The 18531-nt window shown below is 45.6% G+C and overlaps 2 protein-coding genes across 4 annotated transcripts; both read left to right on the plus strand.

Moving 5' to 3' along the window:
• Window positions 1-156: 156 nt before the first annotated feature.
• On the plus strand, window positions 157-980 carry Tex54 (testis expressed 54). The gene is made up of 2 exons (XM_051146069.1): window positions 157-498; window positions 627-980. Exons 1-2 carry the CDS (start codon window positions 429-431, stop codon window positions 836-838), a joined length of 282 nt encoding a protein of 93 aa, XP_051002026.1. The 5' UTR covers window positions 157-428; the 3' UTR covers window positions 839-980.
• Window positions 981-1108: 128 nt separating this feature from the next.
• On the plus strand, window positions 1109-17460 carry Stx5 (syntaxin 5). 3 transcript variants are annotated; one of them, XM_051146068.1, is made up of 11 exons: window positions 1109-1257; window positions 1944-2190; window positions 2558-2628; window positions 2791-2846; window positions 3080-3150; window positions 7435-7551; window positions 7640-7696; window positions 7838-7919; window positions 8436-8542; window positions 8676-8797; window positions 16636-17460. In XM_051146068.1, the coding sequence occupies exons 2-11, from the start codon at window positions 1963-1965 to the stop codon at window positions 16793-16795; spliced, it is 1071 nt and encodes a 356-aa protein (XP_051002025.1). In that variant the 5' UTR covers window positions 1109-1257; window positions 1944-1962; the 3' UTR covers window positions 16796-17460. The 3 variants fall into 3 exon arrangements, with proteins under 3 accessions (XP_051002025.1, XP_051002023.1, XP_051002024.1); XM_051146066.1 differs by lacking the exon at window positions 1109-1257 and adding an exon at window positions 1374-1843; XM_051146067.1 differs by lacking the exon at window positions 1109-1257 and adding an exon at window positions 1374-1648.
• Window positions 17461-18531: the final 1071 nt, after the last annotated feature.

The following is an 18531-nucleotide window of genomic DNA, read 5'->3' on the forward strand; positions in this document are numbered from 1 at the left end:
TGCATATATGGTTGCACAACAGAAGAGGGCGCCAGATCTCACTGTAGATGGTTGTGAGTCATCATGTGGTTTCTGGGAATTGAACTGAGGACCTCTGGAAGAGCGGACAGTCTTAACCTCTGAGCTCTCTCTCCAGCCTCGCCGCCCCCCCCCCCCCTTTTAAAAATGTTTTTGCAGACAGGTTTCTTTGTGTAACAGTCAGGCTGTCCTGGACTTGCTTTATGTAGACCAGGCTGGCCTCGAATTTAGTGGCCTCTGCCTCTGCTGGGATTAAAGGCATGCACCACCACTCAGGGTGAGAGCCTGAACCTTTTGTGATTGGAGAAAGGAAAGAGGGCTTGTGGGTGGGAGACCTGACGTCACAAAAGCTGGGCCCAGAGCTAAGTAGGCTGAGGAGGGCAGTAGAGTCCTGTGCCACCATTGGGGCCATGGGCTGCTGTCAAGACAAGGACCATCAGACCTCTGATGAGCACGCAAGGGAAGACATGAATGAGGGAGGTAGGACCAGACACACAAAAAAAGGGGTTGCAGGAGTGGGAATGGGAGCAGGAGGTGTCCCCGAAGGGTCTGCCCCAAAGATGGGGCTGGGGAGAGAACAACTAAAGTGGCCTTGGTGGTCCTTGCAGGCACCAACATTGACTTGGACAACACAGGCCGCCGTAAACAAAGATCTAACGAAAGTATTCTGATCACCGTGCTGTGGCGCAGGCTATCCATGTTCAGCCGTCGGGGGTCCTCACGGTCAGGCAAAAGGCTCTCAGACCTGACTCAAAGGCAGGACAGTCAGATCCAGGAGCGCAAACGTGAAGGAAGCCACAAGGAACCAGAAAAGGGCTGACTTGAACCCTGGTCTCAGTCCTCCCCAACATCCAGAGAATAAAATTAATACTGTGGACCTGCCCAAAACACTCTTGCTTCGGCTTCCAGCTCCGTAGTAGACCCGGCCGCGGGCTCTTTAAGGCTCCCCTAGCCCAGCCCCCTGGGATCTGTTCCTCTTCCTTAGGGGGCGGGGCCGCGGCGGCAGCTTAGCCAATAGAAGAGCGGAGTCGAGCCTGCATGGGCCGAGGTGTGTTCTTTCCGTCTCTGGGCTTAAAAAAAAGGCGTGGCACAGCGGCCACGTCACGGGGGTGGGGGTACGTGTGGGTGACGTGGCGGCTCCTGCTCTTTGGTTCGGTTTCGGCGGCTTACAAGTCCGGCGGGGAGGTGCCGACGGCCTGGGGAGAGTGGCAGTGGCGGCGGCGGTAGGCAAGAGAGGAGGTAGGGATTCGCTCGAGTAGGAGTCTAGCCTCGGTCGGCTCAGCGTAGGGGCAGCGGCTTGACCGGGCTTGGGGGGGACGGGGTGGGGGGGAAGGGAGCCAGAGGCAAGTCCTGCTGGCGGCTCCGCGTAAGCGAATACCTGGCTATCCAATCAGGAAAGGCCTTGTTGAGAAAGACTTCGGCCGTGTCCAATCAGTGGTTGCAGTCTTCCAACAGGCGGGGCTTTGACGGAGGTGGGACTTCCTGTTTCAAATAAACACTTTAAGAGGTTGCCCCCCTCCGCCCACCGAAGTGTGCCCACGTCTGGAGGTCGGTAGCCGTTTTCCCGTGAGAGGGTGAAGGAAATCTCGTATATCAGAGGGCACGATTAAGACGTGGGCCAACTGCAAAGGTCTGTCTGGAGGCTCAGGGCCGCAAGACCAGGCTCTGGTTGTTTTCTCGACTTTAGGGCCCCCGGCCGGTGCTTTCGGGCATCAGAGCCAAGTTGGAAGGAGAATCTGAGGAGGCTTCGCCTTGGGCTTGGAGGAAGCTGACCCTTCTCGTCGTGCCTGGGCTGCAGGAGCTGCGGGTGGCCTTGGGCTCGAACGTCTGCCAGATACGGGAAAGGGCCTGAGGATTTACTGGTTGAGGGGAGAGTTTTGGGGAAAGAGGCTGTTTGGAGAATGACATTGTCCTCTCCACAACAGTCCGAGGTTATGCGACTCGATGATCCCACGGAAACGCTACGGATCTAAGAACACGGATCAAGGTGTCTACCTGGGTCTCTCAAAGACGCAGGTTCTGTCCCCTGCAACTGCTGTCGGGAGCAGCAGTGACATCATCGCTCCTTTGCCCACCCCGGTGGCCCTGGTCCCCTCCCCTCCCGACACCATGTCCTGCCGGGATCGGACCCAGGAGTTCCGGTCAGCCTGCAAGTCGCTGCAGAGCCGTCAGGTAAGGACGTGGAGTGCGAAGCCAGGCGTGGGCATATTTAAGTTGCTTACGTTTTGTTTGCTAGTTGTCTGAACTAACTTTACAACTCTTAGATGATCCAATCTTACCAATAGGAGCGAAGGAATTGTCTTCAATAGACGTTAAGAATAGTTTAAGTAACTTGTCCTAAATACCACAAACGATGAGTCAAGATTCAAACCTACATCAACTTTTTTTTTTTTCTTAGCTACAAACCACTGCTAAACTTAGGTTGTCTGATGCCAGGAGTACCAGAGTGTTCAGTGAGTCTCTGTGAGGGAGCAGTGAAAAGCTCAGCATGAATAGTGAAGGGAACTAAAGTAGTCATTCCTTGACACCTACCTTTCAGAATGGAATCCAAACAAATAAACCAGCTCTACGTGCTGCCCGACAACGCAGTGAATTTACCCTCATGGCCAAGTGAGTTGGGGGAGGCTTCCTGGTGGGGTGATAGAATGCCTAAGGCGGCCTACATGTGCCTGTAGTGCTTTGGCTGAGTGGGGCTGGTCGTTGTGGCACCTGGGGGGGGGGTAGCTTCTTTCTTACCTTTACCCCAACCATCTCACTGATGATCATTTGCAGGCGCATTGGGAAAGATCTCAGCAATACATTTGCCAAGCTGGAGAAGCTAACCATCTGTGAGTGTTTAGGAGGTCTCTCCTAGGTGGGGCAGTAAAAGGTAGTGCGAGGTAGTGAGGCCTCTGGAGATTTTGTTTTGTTGTTGTTTGTTTTTATTTTTTCTCTGGTGCTGGGGATTTGAACCAGGGCTTTATGCCTTAAGGCAAGGGCTTCAACCACTGAACTGTATTCCTAGCCCTTTAAAATCTTGTCATTGCCCTCACCTGTTGTGACATCTCACCTGTCTCTGCAGTGGCAAAGCGCAAGTCCCTCTTTGATGATAAAGCAGTAGAAATCGAGGAGCTAACATACATCATCAAACAGGTGAGCTGCTAGCCATCAGGAGAGCCCAGCATTCTAATTAGATTACTTCCATCATTTTCCATCGTCATGAATCCCCAGGGTAAGTATCTAGACCCGTGCCCAAACACCCTGCGCCTCCATTGAGTCCTTAGACACTTAGGATCACCTAGCATTTATAAAGAACTGTTCTAGATGCTGATGAAACAAGAAGCAAGATTACTGCCTTCAAGGACTCATTTTCCTTAAGAGTTACCCAGCTTCAGGAGCCTTGGTTTAAAATGAGTAGGAGTTAGCATAGAAGAGTTTTTACAAAAAGACAAATGAAACAGGATTCTGGGAAAGATTGACAGAAGTTACAGAATCTTAGCTGGACTCAGAGGTAGTTAGAAGGGCTTAATAGGCTGAGGAGGCTATATTCAGTGTTCCTTAGAAAAGGGGATCTTTGGCCAGGTATAGTGGCGCATGCCTTTAATCCCAGCACTCAGAAGGCAGAGGCAGGTGGATCTCTGTGAGTTTAAGGCCAGCCTGGTCTACAGAGTGAAGTTCTAGAACAGCCAGGCTTATACAGAGAAACTGTTTTAAAAGGAAGAAAGGAAAAAGTTCAAGTATCAGGTGTCACATCCTCTAGAATTAGCTTATGTTTGTCTTCAGTTCCTCCGTCCTTTCTACTTGTCCAAAAAGAAAGAAAGGGAGTGGCGGCAAAAGATACACAGATACCCCTGGGCCAGGTTCTTTGTTTTGGTTTTGAGATTGTTTAGATATATAGCCCAGGCTGGTGTTTTTATTTGTTCTTTAATATATTTATGTATTTATTTTAATGTATATAATTAATCTGTCTTCACACACACATACCTAGAAGAGGGCATCACATCCCGTTATAGGTGGTTGTGAGCCACCATGTGCTTGCTAGAAATTCAACTCAGGATCTCTGGAAGAGCAGCCAGTGCTCTTAACTCAGAAATCCACCTGCCTCTGCCTCCTAAATGCTGGCATTCAAGGCGTTGCTATCATGCATTGCTCCTGGTTGGTATTTACGGCGTGCCAGGACTTCCTTTCTGCTTGTTCACAGATATATTACAAATGCTTATAGTAATGGCTGGCCTGACTGTTGGCTGCCTAAATGAGTAACTGGCAAGAAGCTGGCAGTGTAACTGAGTGGCTAGTTGTGAAGAACGCTGTGGACCTTGAGAACAAGTGCAGGGCGATCCTGAGTGCGCTGGGTGACACACAGTCTGGTCTGGAATGCGACTGGGGCGGGGTAGAGGCTGAGAAAGCAGCTCCTATGGCTCTCAGAGGCTAAAGAGCAGACCTGTTTAAGGGGCGCTGTGCTGATGGTTAGGTAACTATTAGGGTGTTACTACTTGGCATGTAAGAACTGTCTCACTGACCGGTCGGGCACGCCTTTAATCCCAGTACTTGGGAGGCAGAGCCAGGTGGAACTGGCCAGCCTGGTCTCCAAAGTGAGTCCAGGACAGTCAAGGCTATACAGAGAAACTGTCTCAAAAAACAAAAAACTATCCCATTGGATTCTGAAAATTATAAAGTGCCTTTGTTACCCACTTGGCATGTGACCTTGTGTGAGCTCCTAATTTCTGAGTTGTCTTATCAAGAAGGCAGAGATAATGTACCTGTCCCACAGATGTTATGGGGATCATTTGTTTGCTTTTGTCAGTCACTGACAGTGGCTGAGACTACTGGATTGGTTGGTCCAAGCTGGTATGGCTGAGGAAGTGATATTTGAGCTATGTCTGAACAGTGAGGAAAAGCAGTTCATCTGAAGATCTGGTGGGAATGCATTCCAAAAAGTAGGACATGGACATAGCAAAAGGAAAGATCTCAAGTGTGCTGAGAGTACAAGAGGTTCAGAAAGCACAGGGGCCGGATAAAAGAGAAGTAGTCAGTGGACAGAGGGCATATGCAAAGCAGCTTAGGCATTTGGATGTATTCTAATGGTTTATTTATTTTTATTTTATGTATTTGGTGTTTTGCCTGTATGTGTGACTGTGTGAGGGTGTCGGATCCCTGGAACTAGAGTTGCAGACAGCTGTGAGCTGCCGTGTGAGTGCTGGGAATTGTGTTCTTAACCTCTGATCCATCTCTCCAGCCCCCGTTTGGATGTATTCTAAATTGAGTCATAAGCTCTTGGAAGATTTTTAGGCAGAGGGATGGCAGTACCCTCCCTGATTTTGGTTTTGAAGATTACACTAGCCACGATTTAGACAGCAGATCATAGGAAGGCAAACTAGAAAGGGCAGCCAACTAAAGAGCTCTTGGGTGTTTTTTGAGAGTAGAGAAGAGGGTTATGGTACTTGAGTTAGAAAAGAAGATAATGTGGATGGTTTAGAATATATACTAGAAGACAGAAACAAAACAAATGGATATCTGGAAAAGGAGAATTTTGAGGTATTTAAAAATTTTTTTTCTTTTGAAACAGGGTCTCATGTAGACCAGTCTGACCTTGAACTCCCAGAGTCCACCTGCTTCTGCCCCTCAAGTGGCTGGGATTAAAGGGATGCACCATCATGCCTGCTGCAAAACATTTTTTAAATGTGTATGAATGTTTTGTGTACATGTATCTGTACCCTATTTGTGCCTGATGCTTGTGGATGCTGGAAGAAGGCATTGGTACCCTAGAACTGCAGTTACAGATGGCTGGGAGCTACCATGTAGGGGCTGGAAATTGAACTTGTGTCTTCTACAAGAGTAGCAAGTGCTCTTACCCACTGAGCCAGCTCTCCAGCGCATTTGTTTGTTTTTGGGTTTTTCAAGATAGGGTTTCTCTGTGTAGCCCTGGCTGTCCTAGACTCGCTTTGTAGACCAGGCTGGCCTCAAACTCACAGAGATATGCCTGCTTCTGCCTCCTGAGTGCTGGGATTAAAGGCCTATGTCACCATGCCCTGCTACTGTTTGTTTGTATTTTAAGATAGAGTCCCATTCTGTAACTCAGACTGTAGACTGGTTTTACGTTCATCGCAGTCCCCCTGCCGCAGGTGGAATTGTAAGGATAAGCTACCATGACCAGCTAGGCGTCTGGTGAATGGTGGTACACTTACTAGAATGGAAAAAGAGGCAGCGGAGATGTGGCTTGAGGGGATAGATTACGAGTTGCTAAGTTTAAGGAGAGAAAGTTGTAAGATGCTTAAGTAGTAAATAAATAGCAGTTAATGAGCTTTCTTGTTTGTTTGGTTGGTTGCTTTAATGTTCTGGTTGGGGTGCAGGGAAAGAAATCCAGGCTGTGTTTGCTGCCCCACCCCCCAGGCTTCCTATTATATGTGACACAGTCCTGAGTATGTACTAAGTAAGCTCTTAGTAGATGAGGTCCTGATAAGGTGCTCTCACCTGCCCCTCAGTAACAGAGATGATATTTGTACGATAGTGTTAGGTAGGCTAAGGAGCTATGGGTGATTAGAAGCCTTTACCTTAAGCTCTTGCATTGGAAATAGTACTCTCCCCAAGCTAGAACCCAAGTGAAGGAGCTACTATGGCAAACAAACCCTGAAGTGCATTTGGGTGAGAAACTCTAAAAAGATAGACCTGTCATTGGTGAAAGAGTCTAGGGGTCTGAAGAGAAGTGAGGTTCTGTCTACTTAGAAAGTCTCTAGAAATGCTTGGATTTAATCTTAAGTTAATTTCTCACTATTAAAAAATTTTAAATTCTATTTATTTGTGTTGGGGGCGATGCCCGAGTGCCGTGGCCTGCATGTGGAGTTCTTCCCTAGCGTGGTGCCCTGGGGTTGAATTCCGGCAGCTAGGCACCGCAGCAAGCGTATTTATCTGCTGAACCATCTTGCTGGCCCTCATATCCACTATTCTTAGTGCCTTCCATCTCCTCCCAGGTCATAGTATATTGGGACAGGTTTTTCTGCCCTCATGAGGAGAATAAAATGCAGGTGACAGATAGGCTGTGATATGAAGTCACAGTATATGGCTTTGAATAAATAATCACAGCTAATCTTTTGCAGTATTAGAAATTCTGTGTAAGGATTGCTTCTTTGAAGCATCTAGGAAACTAGAGCCTGCCTTTTCTGGAGTGTTGCTCAGGTGCTCTGTCACCATGCTCTAGGAACAAGATTTTGGCCTTTGTAAGGGTTCTATGGCCTCTGGGGCAAAGTATAGCACCTTCCTTTTTCTGGCTTTTCTCTGCAAGAAATGAACAGAGCTTGCAAAGTCCTAGTGCTATCTTCCGGACCTGACTAGACACTCTACTAGTCGGTTTTATCGTGTCCTCTCTGCCAGAGATGGTCATAGACAGAGCCAGTGACTGAAGACTCCCTGCTTAACTCTCTTCCTCTGGTCTCTTACCAGGACATCAATAGCCTCAACAAACAAATTGCTCAGCTTCAAGAGTTTGTGAGGGCCAAGGGAAACCAGAGTGGCCGGCATCTGCAGACCCATTCTAACACCATTGTAGTTTCATTACAGGTGGGACTTTGGGGATGGAAGGAGGAAGGGAGGGAGGGAATAACAGAAAGTATCTTCTTCGAATGACCCAATTGTCCTTGCTTTTTAGTCAAAATTGGCTTCCATGTCCAATGACTTCAAGTCAGTTTTAGAAGTGAGGACTGAGGTAAGCATGATCTCTATGTGGATAAGAATCTATGGTATGGATCCAAGAAGAAAAAGGGAAGGGACGTGTTAGCCAGAGTCATGGGGTCAACATACCAACTTTCCAGAAACTCAGGACCTTTGCATTTCCCTCCAACATCAGAATCTGAAACAGCAGAGGAACCGTCGGGAACAGTTTTCCAGGGCACCAGTGTCAGCCTTGCCCCTTGCTCCTAACCACCTTGGTAAGTCAGAGGTAATATGGGAAGCCATATTGTGTGGTGGCATCCTCTGTACTAAATGCAGGTGTGGAATAGGAGAGTGGAGGGCCAGGATGGTACTAGGCATTATCTCAGAGGACAAACCTGGTTTTGGAGTTTCATGGCCCCCACTTAACCCCTATGTCTTCTCATGGGGCAAATGTATTCAGAAGAATGACTCTAATTTTTGTGTGTTTAGTTATTCTCTCATTTAATTTCATAGCTATCCTTTGGAGAAGCAACTATTGTTAGCTCCATTTTACAGATGAGGAAACTGAGGCTCAGAGTAAATAATCCACCCAGCACTGGATTTAAATCTAGTGCCAGTGAGTTTTGGTGTGTTTGATTCTGTTTTTAGAGTTGGGGTCTCCTGTAGCTTGGGCTAGCCTCTCAATTGTTATTAGCCAAGGATATTGCTAGTTTAACAGGCGTGTGCCACCACACCATTCCCTGAACCTGCTTTTAACCATTAAAACGTGCCATGCCCTGTTTCCTTCCCAGGAGGTGGTCCCATAGTTTTGGGAGCAGAGTCTCGAGCCTCTAGGGACGTGGCCATCGACATGATGGACTCTAGAACAAGCCAGCAGCTTCAGCTCATTGATGAGCAGGTACCGAGGTTCTGAAATCAGAGGACCAACTCCTCCTGTTGTCTTTTGTGTTCCCCAGAGGGTTTGGATTGTGTCATGGTGAAAGAGTCTTAAAAGCTCAGGCCCTAGTTCATGCTGCTTTTTTCTTCTGAAGGACTCCTACATCCAGAGTCGGGCAGACACCATGCAGAACATTGAGTCTACAATCGTTGAGCTGGGCTCCATTTTTCAGCAGTTGGCACACATGGTTAAAGAACAAGAGGAAACAATTCAGAGGTGAGACGCTCTCACCCCATACAGTGGAGCCCTCTCTTCTCCATGGATTGGCATCGAAGTCCGCAGGGCAGCTTGGTTTGCTTTGGAAGAGTACAGTGGACCCTGCCCACTGATGAGGCTGGTGTGGTGATGCACGCCTTCAGTCCCAGCACTCTGGAGGCAGAAACAGTCTGATCTCTAAATTTGAGGCCACCCTGGTCTACATAGTGAGTTCAAGGACAGCCAGGGTGGGCTGTGTAGAGAGATCCTTAAAAAAAGAAAGGAAGAACAGAAGTGAGGGCCTGGAAGTACAGTCTGGCGATGAACTGATTGCCTGCCATACATGAGAGCTTAGCTCTGTCTTCAGAATCATAGGAAAAAAGGAAAGAAAATAACATGGAGCCAGCCAACTGGCTTAGCAGGTAAAGGCATTTTCTGCATAAGCCTAGTGACAGGAGTTTGATAACTGCAACCAGGTGAAAATGAAAAAGTTCAATGTCAAAGAGTTGTCTTCTGACCAGCACATTATCTGCCTCCATAATAATAAATAAAATGTTTAAAAAATAAAATAAACGGGCTGGAGAGATGGCTCAGTGGTTAAGAGCACTGACTGCGCTTCCAGAGGTCCTGAGTTCAATTCCCAGTAACCACATGGTGGCTCACAACCATCTATAATGTATACATAATAATAAATAAATCTTTAAAAAAAATAAAATAATAAAAAAAATAAAACAAAATAAACAGCTGAGAAGGGAGCACAGTGTGCAGACCTTAAAATCCAGCTACTTAAGCATTGTTTGAGCCCAGGAATTCAAGGCCAGCCTTGCCAATGGAGTCAAGCTCTATTTAAATTCTTTTTCTTTTTTAGAATTACTTATCATGGATACAGTGTTCTGCCTGTATGTGTGCCTACACACCAGAAGAGAGCACCATACCTCATTAAAGATGGTTATGAGCCACCATGTGGTTGCTGGAAATTGAACTTAGGACCTTTGGAAGAACAGCCAGTGCTCTTAACTTCTGAGCCATTTCTCCAGCCCCTCAAAATATTTTTTAAAGAAATTGTTCAGCAGTTAAGAGCACTTGTTCCTTTTCCAGAGGACCTAGGTTCAATTCCTAGCACTCACATGCTGTTTCACAGTCGTCTTTACCGGGGGATGTAGCGCTCTCTTCTGCCCGCCACAGGCATCAGGCCTGCAAGCATATACAGGCATGCACTCAGGCAAAGCACACTGTAAAGAAATTTTAAAATTAATAAATCTAATTTTTTTAACTAAAAATTTTATGAGAGCTGGATATTATGGCATATGCCTTTAGTCCTAGTACTCCAAAAGTAGAGGCAGGCAGATCTCTTGAGTTTTGTTGTTTTGATTTGTGTTTTTAGATTTATTTTTTTATTTTATTTATTTTTCTAAAGATTTATTACATAAACAATGTTCTACCTGCGTGTATGCCTGCATACTAGAGAAGGGCACCAGATCCCATTACAGATGGTTGTGAGCCACCATGTGGCTGCTGGGAATTGAACTCAGGACCTCTGGAAGAGCGGACAGTGCTCTCAACCTCTGAGCCATTTAACTAGCCTTAATTGCTGAGCTATCTCTCCAGTCCCAACATATCTTGAGTTGGACGCCAGCCTAGTGTACATAGCAAGTTCCAGGCTAGTCAAGTCTACTGGTGAGATCTTGTCTCAAACAAAGAAAACATGATTTCAGTGTTGTCTTCATTCTGTTGTTAATCCAAAAAATTGTATTTTATTTATTTATTTATTTTGTTTTTTTGAGACAGGGTTTCTCTGTATAGCCTTGGCTGTCCTCGAACTCAGAGTGATCCGCCTGTCTCTGCCTCCCAAGTGCTGGGATTATAGGCATGTGCCTGGACTTGCTTTTGTAGACCATGCTGGCCTTGAACTAACAGTGATCTGCCTGCCTCTGCCTCCTGAGTGCTGGGAATTTTTAAAGGTGTATGCTACCACAACCAGAGAAATTTTAATTTCAAATAGTGAATTTTTATGTTGTTGGAGGCAGGCTCTCATGTCTTAGCTTAGGGCAGCTTTAAGTTCACTAGTAGTTCCTGTGTAGCTGAGGCTGGCCTTGAAAGCCTGATCTGCCTCCATCTCAGGGTTAGGAGAATAGACAGGTGCTATCATCCTGACTAATTTTCAGTTTTAAGATTACCATTTGGGAACCAGGTAAGTTTTAAGACCACCCTTAGCAATTTAGTAAGCAAGCTCCTACTTCAGAACGTAAGAATAAATGATCTAGAGAGTGGCTCAGGAAGTGGCTCAGTGGGTAAAGAGTATTTGTTGCACAAACAGAAGGACCTGAGTTCAGTTTCCCAGCACTCTTGCAAAGGCTAGGTATGGCCTCACACACTTGAAACCCTAGAGGGGCAAGGCGAAGAGCAGAGACAGACAGATCACAGGAGCTCACTGGACGGTCAGCCTAGGCAAAACAGCAAGATTTGGGTTAAGTTAGAGACACAAAGGTATCTGACTCAAGAAAGAACATAATAGAACAGGGTACCTGACTTAACTGTTCTGTGCGCATAGGCACGCAGAGGCTGAAGAGATTCCTCAGTGGTTTAAGAGTACTCACTGCTCTTACAGAGAACCCAAGTTTAGTTCCAGCATCTATATCAGATGACTTAAACCACCTATAGCTCTTAGGTCCAAAATGACCCATCATCTCCACAGACAAATACATACAAGTAGTTAAAATGTTTTAAAAAAAAAAAAAAAAAAAAAAAAAAAAAAAAGCTGGGCGTGGTGGCGCATACCCGTAATCCTAGCAGACACAGGCAGATCACTGTGAGTTTGAGGCCAGCTGGTCTGCAAAGCAAGTCCAGGACAGCCAAGGCTACACAGACCCTGTCTTGAAAAACTTAAAAAAAAAATGGAGGAGGCTGGTGTGGTGCACATAGGAGATGAAGACAGAACGAGAAGTTGTTTTGGTTTTTTGAGACAGGGTTTCTCTGTGTAGCCCTGTCAGTCCTGGACTCACTTGTAGACCAGGCTGGCCTTGAACTCACAGAGATCCGCCTGCCTCTGAAGAAGAAGTTAAAGGTTATCAGCTACATAGAAAATTCAAGGCCAGTCTGAGCTATATTTTAAGTCCCAGTTCCAAGAAGCAAACTAAGGATGCACACAATAATAGAATGTTTACTTGCTGTCTAGGACTTACTAGGTCTGTGGATTCGATCTTAGTACCACAGAAGAAAAGGAGAAAGCAAAAAGAACAAACAACCTTTTCTAGGAGTTTGTTTCAGAATGCAGCAAGGAAGTCATGTTTCATTGCTCGTATTTATAATACTGTATTCTGAAGGCTGAGATTGGGAGGATTGTGGATTTTTTTTTTTTTTTTTTTTTTTTTATCTTTTTTTTTTTTTTTTTTTTTATCTTTTTTTTTTTTTATTAATTTATTCTTGCTACATCTCAATGTTTATCCCATCCCTTGTATCCTCCCATTCCTCCCCCCAGGATTGTGGATTTGAAGCCAGCTTATGTGGACAACTTTATAAGACTCAGTTTCAAAAATAATTAAAAGATGGTGGCTGGAGAGATGGCACAGTGGTTAAGAGCATTGGCTCTTCCTCCAGAGGATCTGGGTTTAAATCTGACTATCCCCATGGCCTAATACAGCCACTTGTGACACCAGTTCCAGGGGACCTAGCATCCTCTTTTGGCCTCCACAGGGACCAGGAGACATGTAGTACACATATATACAGGCAAAACACCCATACACATACAAGAAAAAGAGCGTGATAAAGCAAGGTGCCATATCCAGTTCCTGTGCTACAAGACAAAAATGAAAATAGGAATGGAGAAAAGAATCTAAAATCAAACACGTTATATTAATCTACACGCCTTTTTAAAAAAGTTGATATTTTAAAATTATCATTATTATTATTTGGTTTCTTTGAGACAGGGTTTCTCAGTATAGTCCTGGCTGTCCTGGACTCACTTTGTAGACCAGGCTGGCCTCGAACTCACAGAGACCCACCTGCCTCTGTCTCCCAAGTGCTGGAATTACAGGCATGCGCCACCACACCTGGCTTATCAAAGGCATCTTACAAATTAAAAACAACAATAAAGAGAACACTATATGTAGCGTGGACCTGTAATCCTGGGAAGCAGAGGCAGGACCATCAACCAGCCTCTGTCTCAAAAAACAAATTGATCCTTACTTACCCATCAGTCACAAGGATATTAGACTTAAAACAATCTGGCTTGTGGAGCTTCTCAGGAAGGGGAATTACAATTCTTACAAAGCTGATCTGGAGCTGGGCGTGGTGGCACACTTTAAAAAAAAAAAAAAGAAAAGAAAAGATTTATTATGTATACAATGTTCTACCTGCATGTAACACCTGCAGGCTAGATGAGGACACCAGATCTCATAGATGGTTTTGAGCCACCATGTGGTTGCTGGGATTTGAACTCAGGAACTCTGCAAGAGTAACTAGTGCTCTCCTCTAAGCCATATCTCCAGCCTCTCCAATGTTATTTAGAGAACCAAATACAGGGGCTAGAGAGATGGCTCAGTGGTTAAGAGCACTGACTGCTCTTCCAGAGGTCATGAGTTCAATTCCCAGCAACCACATGGTGTGATCTGATGCCCTCTTCAGCACTGTATACATAATAATAAATAAATAAATCAAAAATAAAATAGAGAACCAAATACAGGCTCCAGAGGCCCTGCTTATGTTATTTTGTATGGGCTACTTGAGAGAAAATACTGTATATGTTGTATTTCATAGGAAGCTTTATATCAGGGAGGTATCAGACATAATCCCCTCAGCCCTCTCTTGTCAGGCTGGGATAAGTCCCAAGACATTGTACATGCTAGTCAGTGCTCTGCCACTGAGTTACATACTCAGTCGTTGGTTTTTAGCCTTTTCCCTCTTGAATTAAAAACTCCAGGCAGGGACCTGTGAGATGGCCCAGCAGGTAAAGGTGCTTGCCACGAAGCCCGGTGGCCTGAGTTTATCCCTGGAACCCACATGGTCAGAGAAGAGAACCAATTCCTACATCATGTCCTTTGGCCTCCACATGAGGGCCATGGCACACTCACATACACACAAAAGTAAAAGAATACTGTAAAGTTACATTCAGACACAGATCACATGTACTTAATTGTGAAGGATTTTCCAGTCTGTTCTGTAACCCTGCCTGGCATGGAACTCTGACTGCCTCCGCCTCCCAAATGCTGAGATAAGGCCTGTACAACCACCCCGGCTTTTTGGCCCCCCCCCCCCTTTTTTTTTAAAGCTTTTTGAGATGGGGATTTTCTGTGTAGCCCTGGCTGTCCTGGACTTACTTTGTAGGCCAGGCTGGCCTCAACTCAGAGATATTGGACTATAGGCATTATAGGCGTGCACCGCTGTGCCTGGCTTTTGGACACTTTTTAACTGAAAAAATGTTTTTCCATAAGGAATGTTTGCACATGCCTTTAAAGATTTATTTATTTTTGGGTATACAGTGTTTCACCTGCATGCCATAAGAGGGCACCAGATCTCAGTGTATGGTTGTGAGCCACCATGTGGTTGCTGAGAATTGAACTGAGGACCTTTGGGAGAGCAGCCAGTGCTCTTAACCTCTGAGCCATCCCTCCAATCCCTGCACAAGCCTTTAACCCCAGCATTCTGGAGACAGGTGGATCTCTGTGTTCTAAGCCAGCCTGGTTTACATAGTGAGTTTTAGGTCAGCCAGGGCTATACAGGGAGATCTTGTCTAAATAAATAATAAATAAAACAAGCCATCAAGCTGGTGTGTCGGCACATGCCTGTAATCCTAGCATTCAGGAAAGCAGAGGCAGGTGGGAGAGTTCAAGGCCAGCCTGAGCACAGTACAGTGGAGTTGTTTCTCTCTTACCATGTGGATCCCAGGGACCAAAGCCAAATCCTCAGATAGGTACCCTACCTGCTGTGCCATCTTTTCAACCTTTATATCTTACATACTAGGTTACATTTATAAGGATTATCTATTTTGTAAAGCAAAGCTATTCATAATTGACATTATGCATTTTTTTTTTGTTTTGTGTTTTGTGTGTGTTTGTTTTTTGAGACAGGATTTCTCTGTGTAGCCTTGGCTGTCCTGGACTCACTTTGTAGACCAGGCTTGCCTCAAACTCACAGAGACCCACCTGCCTCTGTCTCCCAAGTGCTGGGATTAAAGTATGCACCGCCATGCCTGGCTGACATTATGGGTTTTATTCATTGTGAGATAACAAATGTACTCACATTAAAAAATACAATTAAATACACAAATAAAATACAATTTTAATGTTTTTCAAGACAGAGTTTCTATGTGTAGCCTTGGCTGTCCTGAACTCACTCTGCAGACCAGGCTTATCCCCGACTCAGAGACTGCACTACCTCTGCCTCCTAAAGTGCTGGGATTACAGGTGTGCACCACCATTCCTGGCTCTTAATTTTTAAAAAAAATTTTTTTTCATACTCTCAGTTGGCTGAGCCCATGCGTTCTGGAGTGGTCTTTTTGTTCTTCCCTGAGACAGGGTTTCTCTGTGTAGCCTTGGCTGCCCTAGACTCACTTTGTAGACAAGGCTGGCCTCAAACTCACAGCGATCCACCTGCCTCTGTCTCCTGAGTGCTGGAATTAAAGGCGTGCGCCACTACCACCTGACTGAGACAGGGTTTTTATGTATAGCCCTGTAACTTACTCTATAGACCAGGTTAGCCCTGAACTCTGTTTGCTGAGTGCTGTAATTAAAGGTGTGAGCCACCCGCCACCATCCTTGGCTACTTTATTCTTTTGAGGTAAGGTTTCTCCCTTAGCCTAAAACTTGAGTGTTTTTCAGATAACAAGCAAAACCCAGCTCTTCAAGTTATCCACTGTGCTATGGTTATGGGCACAAAGAAGACCATGGCTATCTTGCTATGTGGCTACTAGAATCCAAATTCAAGTCCTTGGTTGCCGAGCAAGCACTTTTCCTACTGTGCTATCTACTCAGCCACAATATTTAGGTTTTAGGATTGCATATGTACATTGCCTGGGGAGGGCTTTTGTTTGCCTCAGTAACTTCAAAATTGCCCTTCCTCTGACGACACAGCCCTGTAGGTAATGCTGTCTGGATGTAAGGATGACCTGTGTGATCCTTTGAGTTCTTGTCTATATTAAGTTGGTCCCATAGTCCAACCAGAATTTTCTTACTGTAATGGTCTGAACTCCCCCCCCCCCATTATCACAAATTAATACATGTTCATTACCTGAAAAAAAAAAAAAATCAGTGCTAATGAGTAAAAATTAAAGCACTAAAAGAGGAATAAGACCACGGCCCTCACAGGGGAGAATGTCAGAAGCTTCTGGATCTAGGTAATTCTTCTCGATACTAATGGTAGAACTTATGGGTGGAGGAACTCTGAGAGGCAACACGCTTTGGTGCCTTACGTCTGTAGGTGTTGCCTTATATGACACGCAAAGTTGGATGTCATCTCACGGGGTGTGTAAAGTGAGTAAAGTATGCATTAAAAGTACGTTTATTTTAACAAAAAAATTACAGCCCTTGGTGTGCTTATATGGGTTGGGGGATATTTAACTCACTGAAAGTTAAAACCTCCTGAAAGTAGGCAGGCTTTATATCAATCTCATTTTTCAGATGGGGAAAATAGACTTTGGTTAAATAATTCAATCATAAGCTAGAAACTGGCAACATTTTCAAACTAGAGTCAAGCATGGTCTCATAACTCAGAAAACGAGCAAATACACAAGTACACAAAAGATCACATGGTACAAGACTTTACTTCCACACATGGTGAGATCACCTTTCCATATCAATAAATGGATGTCATCAGCATTCTTTCTAACCCAGTGTCCTTCTGTTTTCTCTCCTGGCTGTTTCCAGGATCGACGAGAATGTGCTTGGAGCCCAGCTGGATGTTGAGGCCGCCCATTCAGAGATTCTCAAGTACTTCCAGTCAGTCACCTCTAATCGGTGGCTCATGGTCAAAATCTTCCTCATCCTCATTGTCTTCTTCATCATCTTTGTGGTCTTCCTTGCCTGAACCCTCCTCTCTCACTCTGAGGCACTCCATGGAGGACTTGGGAACTTCCTGGGAGGCCAGGTGGCCACTGTTGCCATTAAGCCTGTGCAGGGTGGTTGGGAGAAAGGCCATTTCCTTGGAACTGCTAAGAATGGCCAGTATCCCTGATTGCCCACCCTTGTCTCTGGCCACTCTGTCCTATCCTCAGGCCCATGAAACACACTGGTTCTGGATTTGGACTCTGCTGTGAAGTAGCTGGGAGCAGAAGCCAGCTAGGGGCCAGTGGGGAGGTTGTCTCCACCATGAGATTTTTTTTATAAACCCTTCCCAGCCTCCCCCAAAGGTAACTGGCAGCAAGAGGAGATATAACCCCTCCTTGCCTTGAGAATGAGGCAAGGAAGTAAAACTCTCCCAGGGACCAACTTTATCATCTGGGTTAGTTAGAACTTGACTGCCTTCCTCACTTCACTGTGTGAGGTGAGGGGGCTCTGAGCCCTACAGTTACCTGCACAAACCTGACTTTGGCTACTGGTGACTTTCAATCTGCCAAATGTGCTGCAGCCTGTTTCCTCCCAATTACAGCAAGACTGTCAGCTTCACGAGCGATGTTGTCATTTATGGGTGGGATTGTCAAGGGCTTCAGCAGGAAGCAAACAATTGCTCAATACCAGAATCAAAAGGGTTGAGTTGGTAGCTCTGAGGGGGCCTACTGATAAGTAGGATAGCTTTTGGGCTCTGAACCCACAACTCCATCCTAGGAAGAAGTAACCAAATACAACAGCACTTCATTAGAATTCCCCTTTGAACTGGAGCTGAGTGGGTTCATAATTGGATGGTACTTCTGAGCAGTGTTTGAGCTCGCTGCTGGGAGAAGAACATCTGTACCCAATTTTTGGCACCTTCTAAGACCCTCAGCAAATCAAACCAGCCATGAAAAATGACCCACCTAACAAAGACCCTGAAGGGAAGTGGATGAGCTGTTTACATCCTATCAGTGACCCATCTACTCCCCCCTCCACCAACCAACCCCCACCTCCGACCCTATCCCCCCCGGCAGCATCTGGCTCTAAGGAACCTCAGGCTATGATAGTCATTCCTGTTTCCTAGAAGAGCTCTTGGGTTTGTCATTTAAAATTTTCAAGTCAGGCGTGGTGGTGCACACTTTAATCCCAGCACAGAAGCAGGTGGATCACTGAGTTCAAGACCAGCCAGGTCTACAAAGCAAGTCCAGAACAGCCAAGGCTACACAGAGAAACCTTGTCTTGAAAAAAAAATTTTCTATCACAGCAGGGCGGATGGCACACACCTTTAAACCCAGCATTTGGGAGGCAGAATCAGGTGTATCTCTGAGTTTGAGGCAAACTTGGTCTACAAAGTGAGTTCCAAGACAGCCAGGGCTACATAGAGAAACCCTGTCTCAAAATTAAAAAAAAAAAATTTAAAATCCAATCACTGCTAGCAACTTTGCCTATATACCTAGCTGGCCTGGGTCATCTACTAGGCATAATGGTGACTAGAGCACTACAACCCTGATTTTGTTTTGATACTCTATAGCCTCGGCTACATACTTGCTATGTTGAACTCCCAAGTACTGAGACAAAGGACATTTTTTAGGGGGTGGGGGGAGGTCTCTACACAGCTCTGGCTGTCCTGGAAATGTCTATATAGACCAGGCTGGCCTCAAATTCAGAGATCCACCTGCCTTCCAAATGCTGGGTTTAAAGGCGTGCACCACTACACCCGGCCTGATGCTATCT

This window comes from Acomys russatus, chromosome 5, assembly GCF_903995435.1.
Source record: "Acomys russatus chromosome 5, mAcoRus1.1, whole genome shotgun sequence".
NCBI classification, from domain to species: Eukaryota; Metazoa; Chordata; class Mammalia; order Rodentia; family Muridae; genus Acomys; species Acomys russatus.

Bases quoted from the DNA above. Each gene is read 5' to 3' on its own strand.
- Tex54 (XM_051146069.1), top strand. From the start codon at position 429: ATGGGCTGCTGTCAAGACAAGGACCATCAGACCTCTGATGAGCACGCA. The intron at 499-626 runs GTAGGACCAGAC...TGGTCCTTGCAG, and splicing joins GGAAGACATGAATGAGGGAG to GCACCAACATTGACTTGGAC.
- Stx5 (XM_051146068.1), top strand. From the start codon at position 1,963: ATGATCCCACGGAAACGCTACGGATCTAAGAACACGGATCAAGGTGTC. The intron at 2,191-2,557 runs GTAAGGACGTGG...CCTACCTTTCAG, and splicing joins AGTCGCTGCAGAGCCGTCAG to AATGGAATCCAAACAAATAA. The intron at 3,151-7,434 runs GTGAGCTGCTAG...GTCTCTTACCAG, and splicing joins TAACATACATCATCAAACAG to GACATCAATAGCCTCAACAA.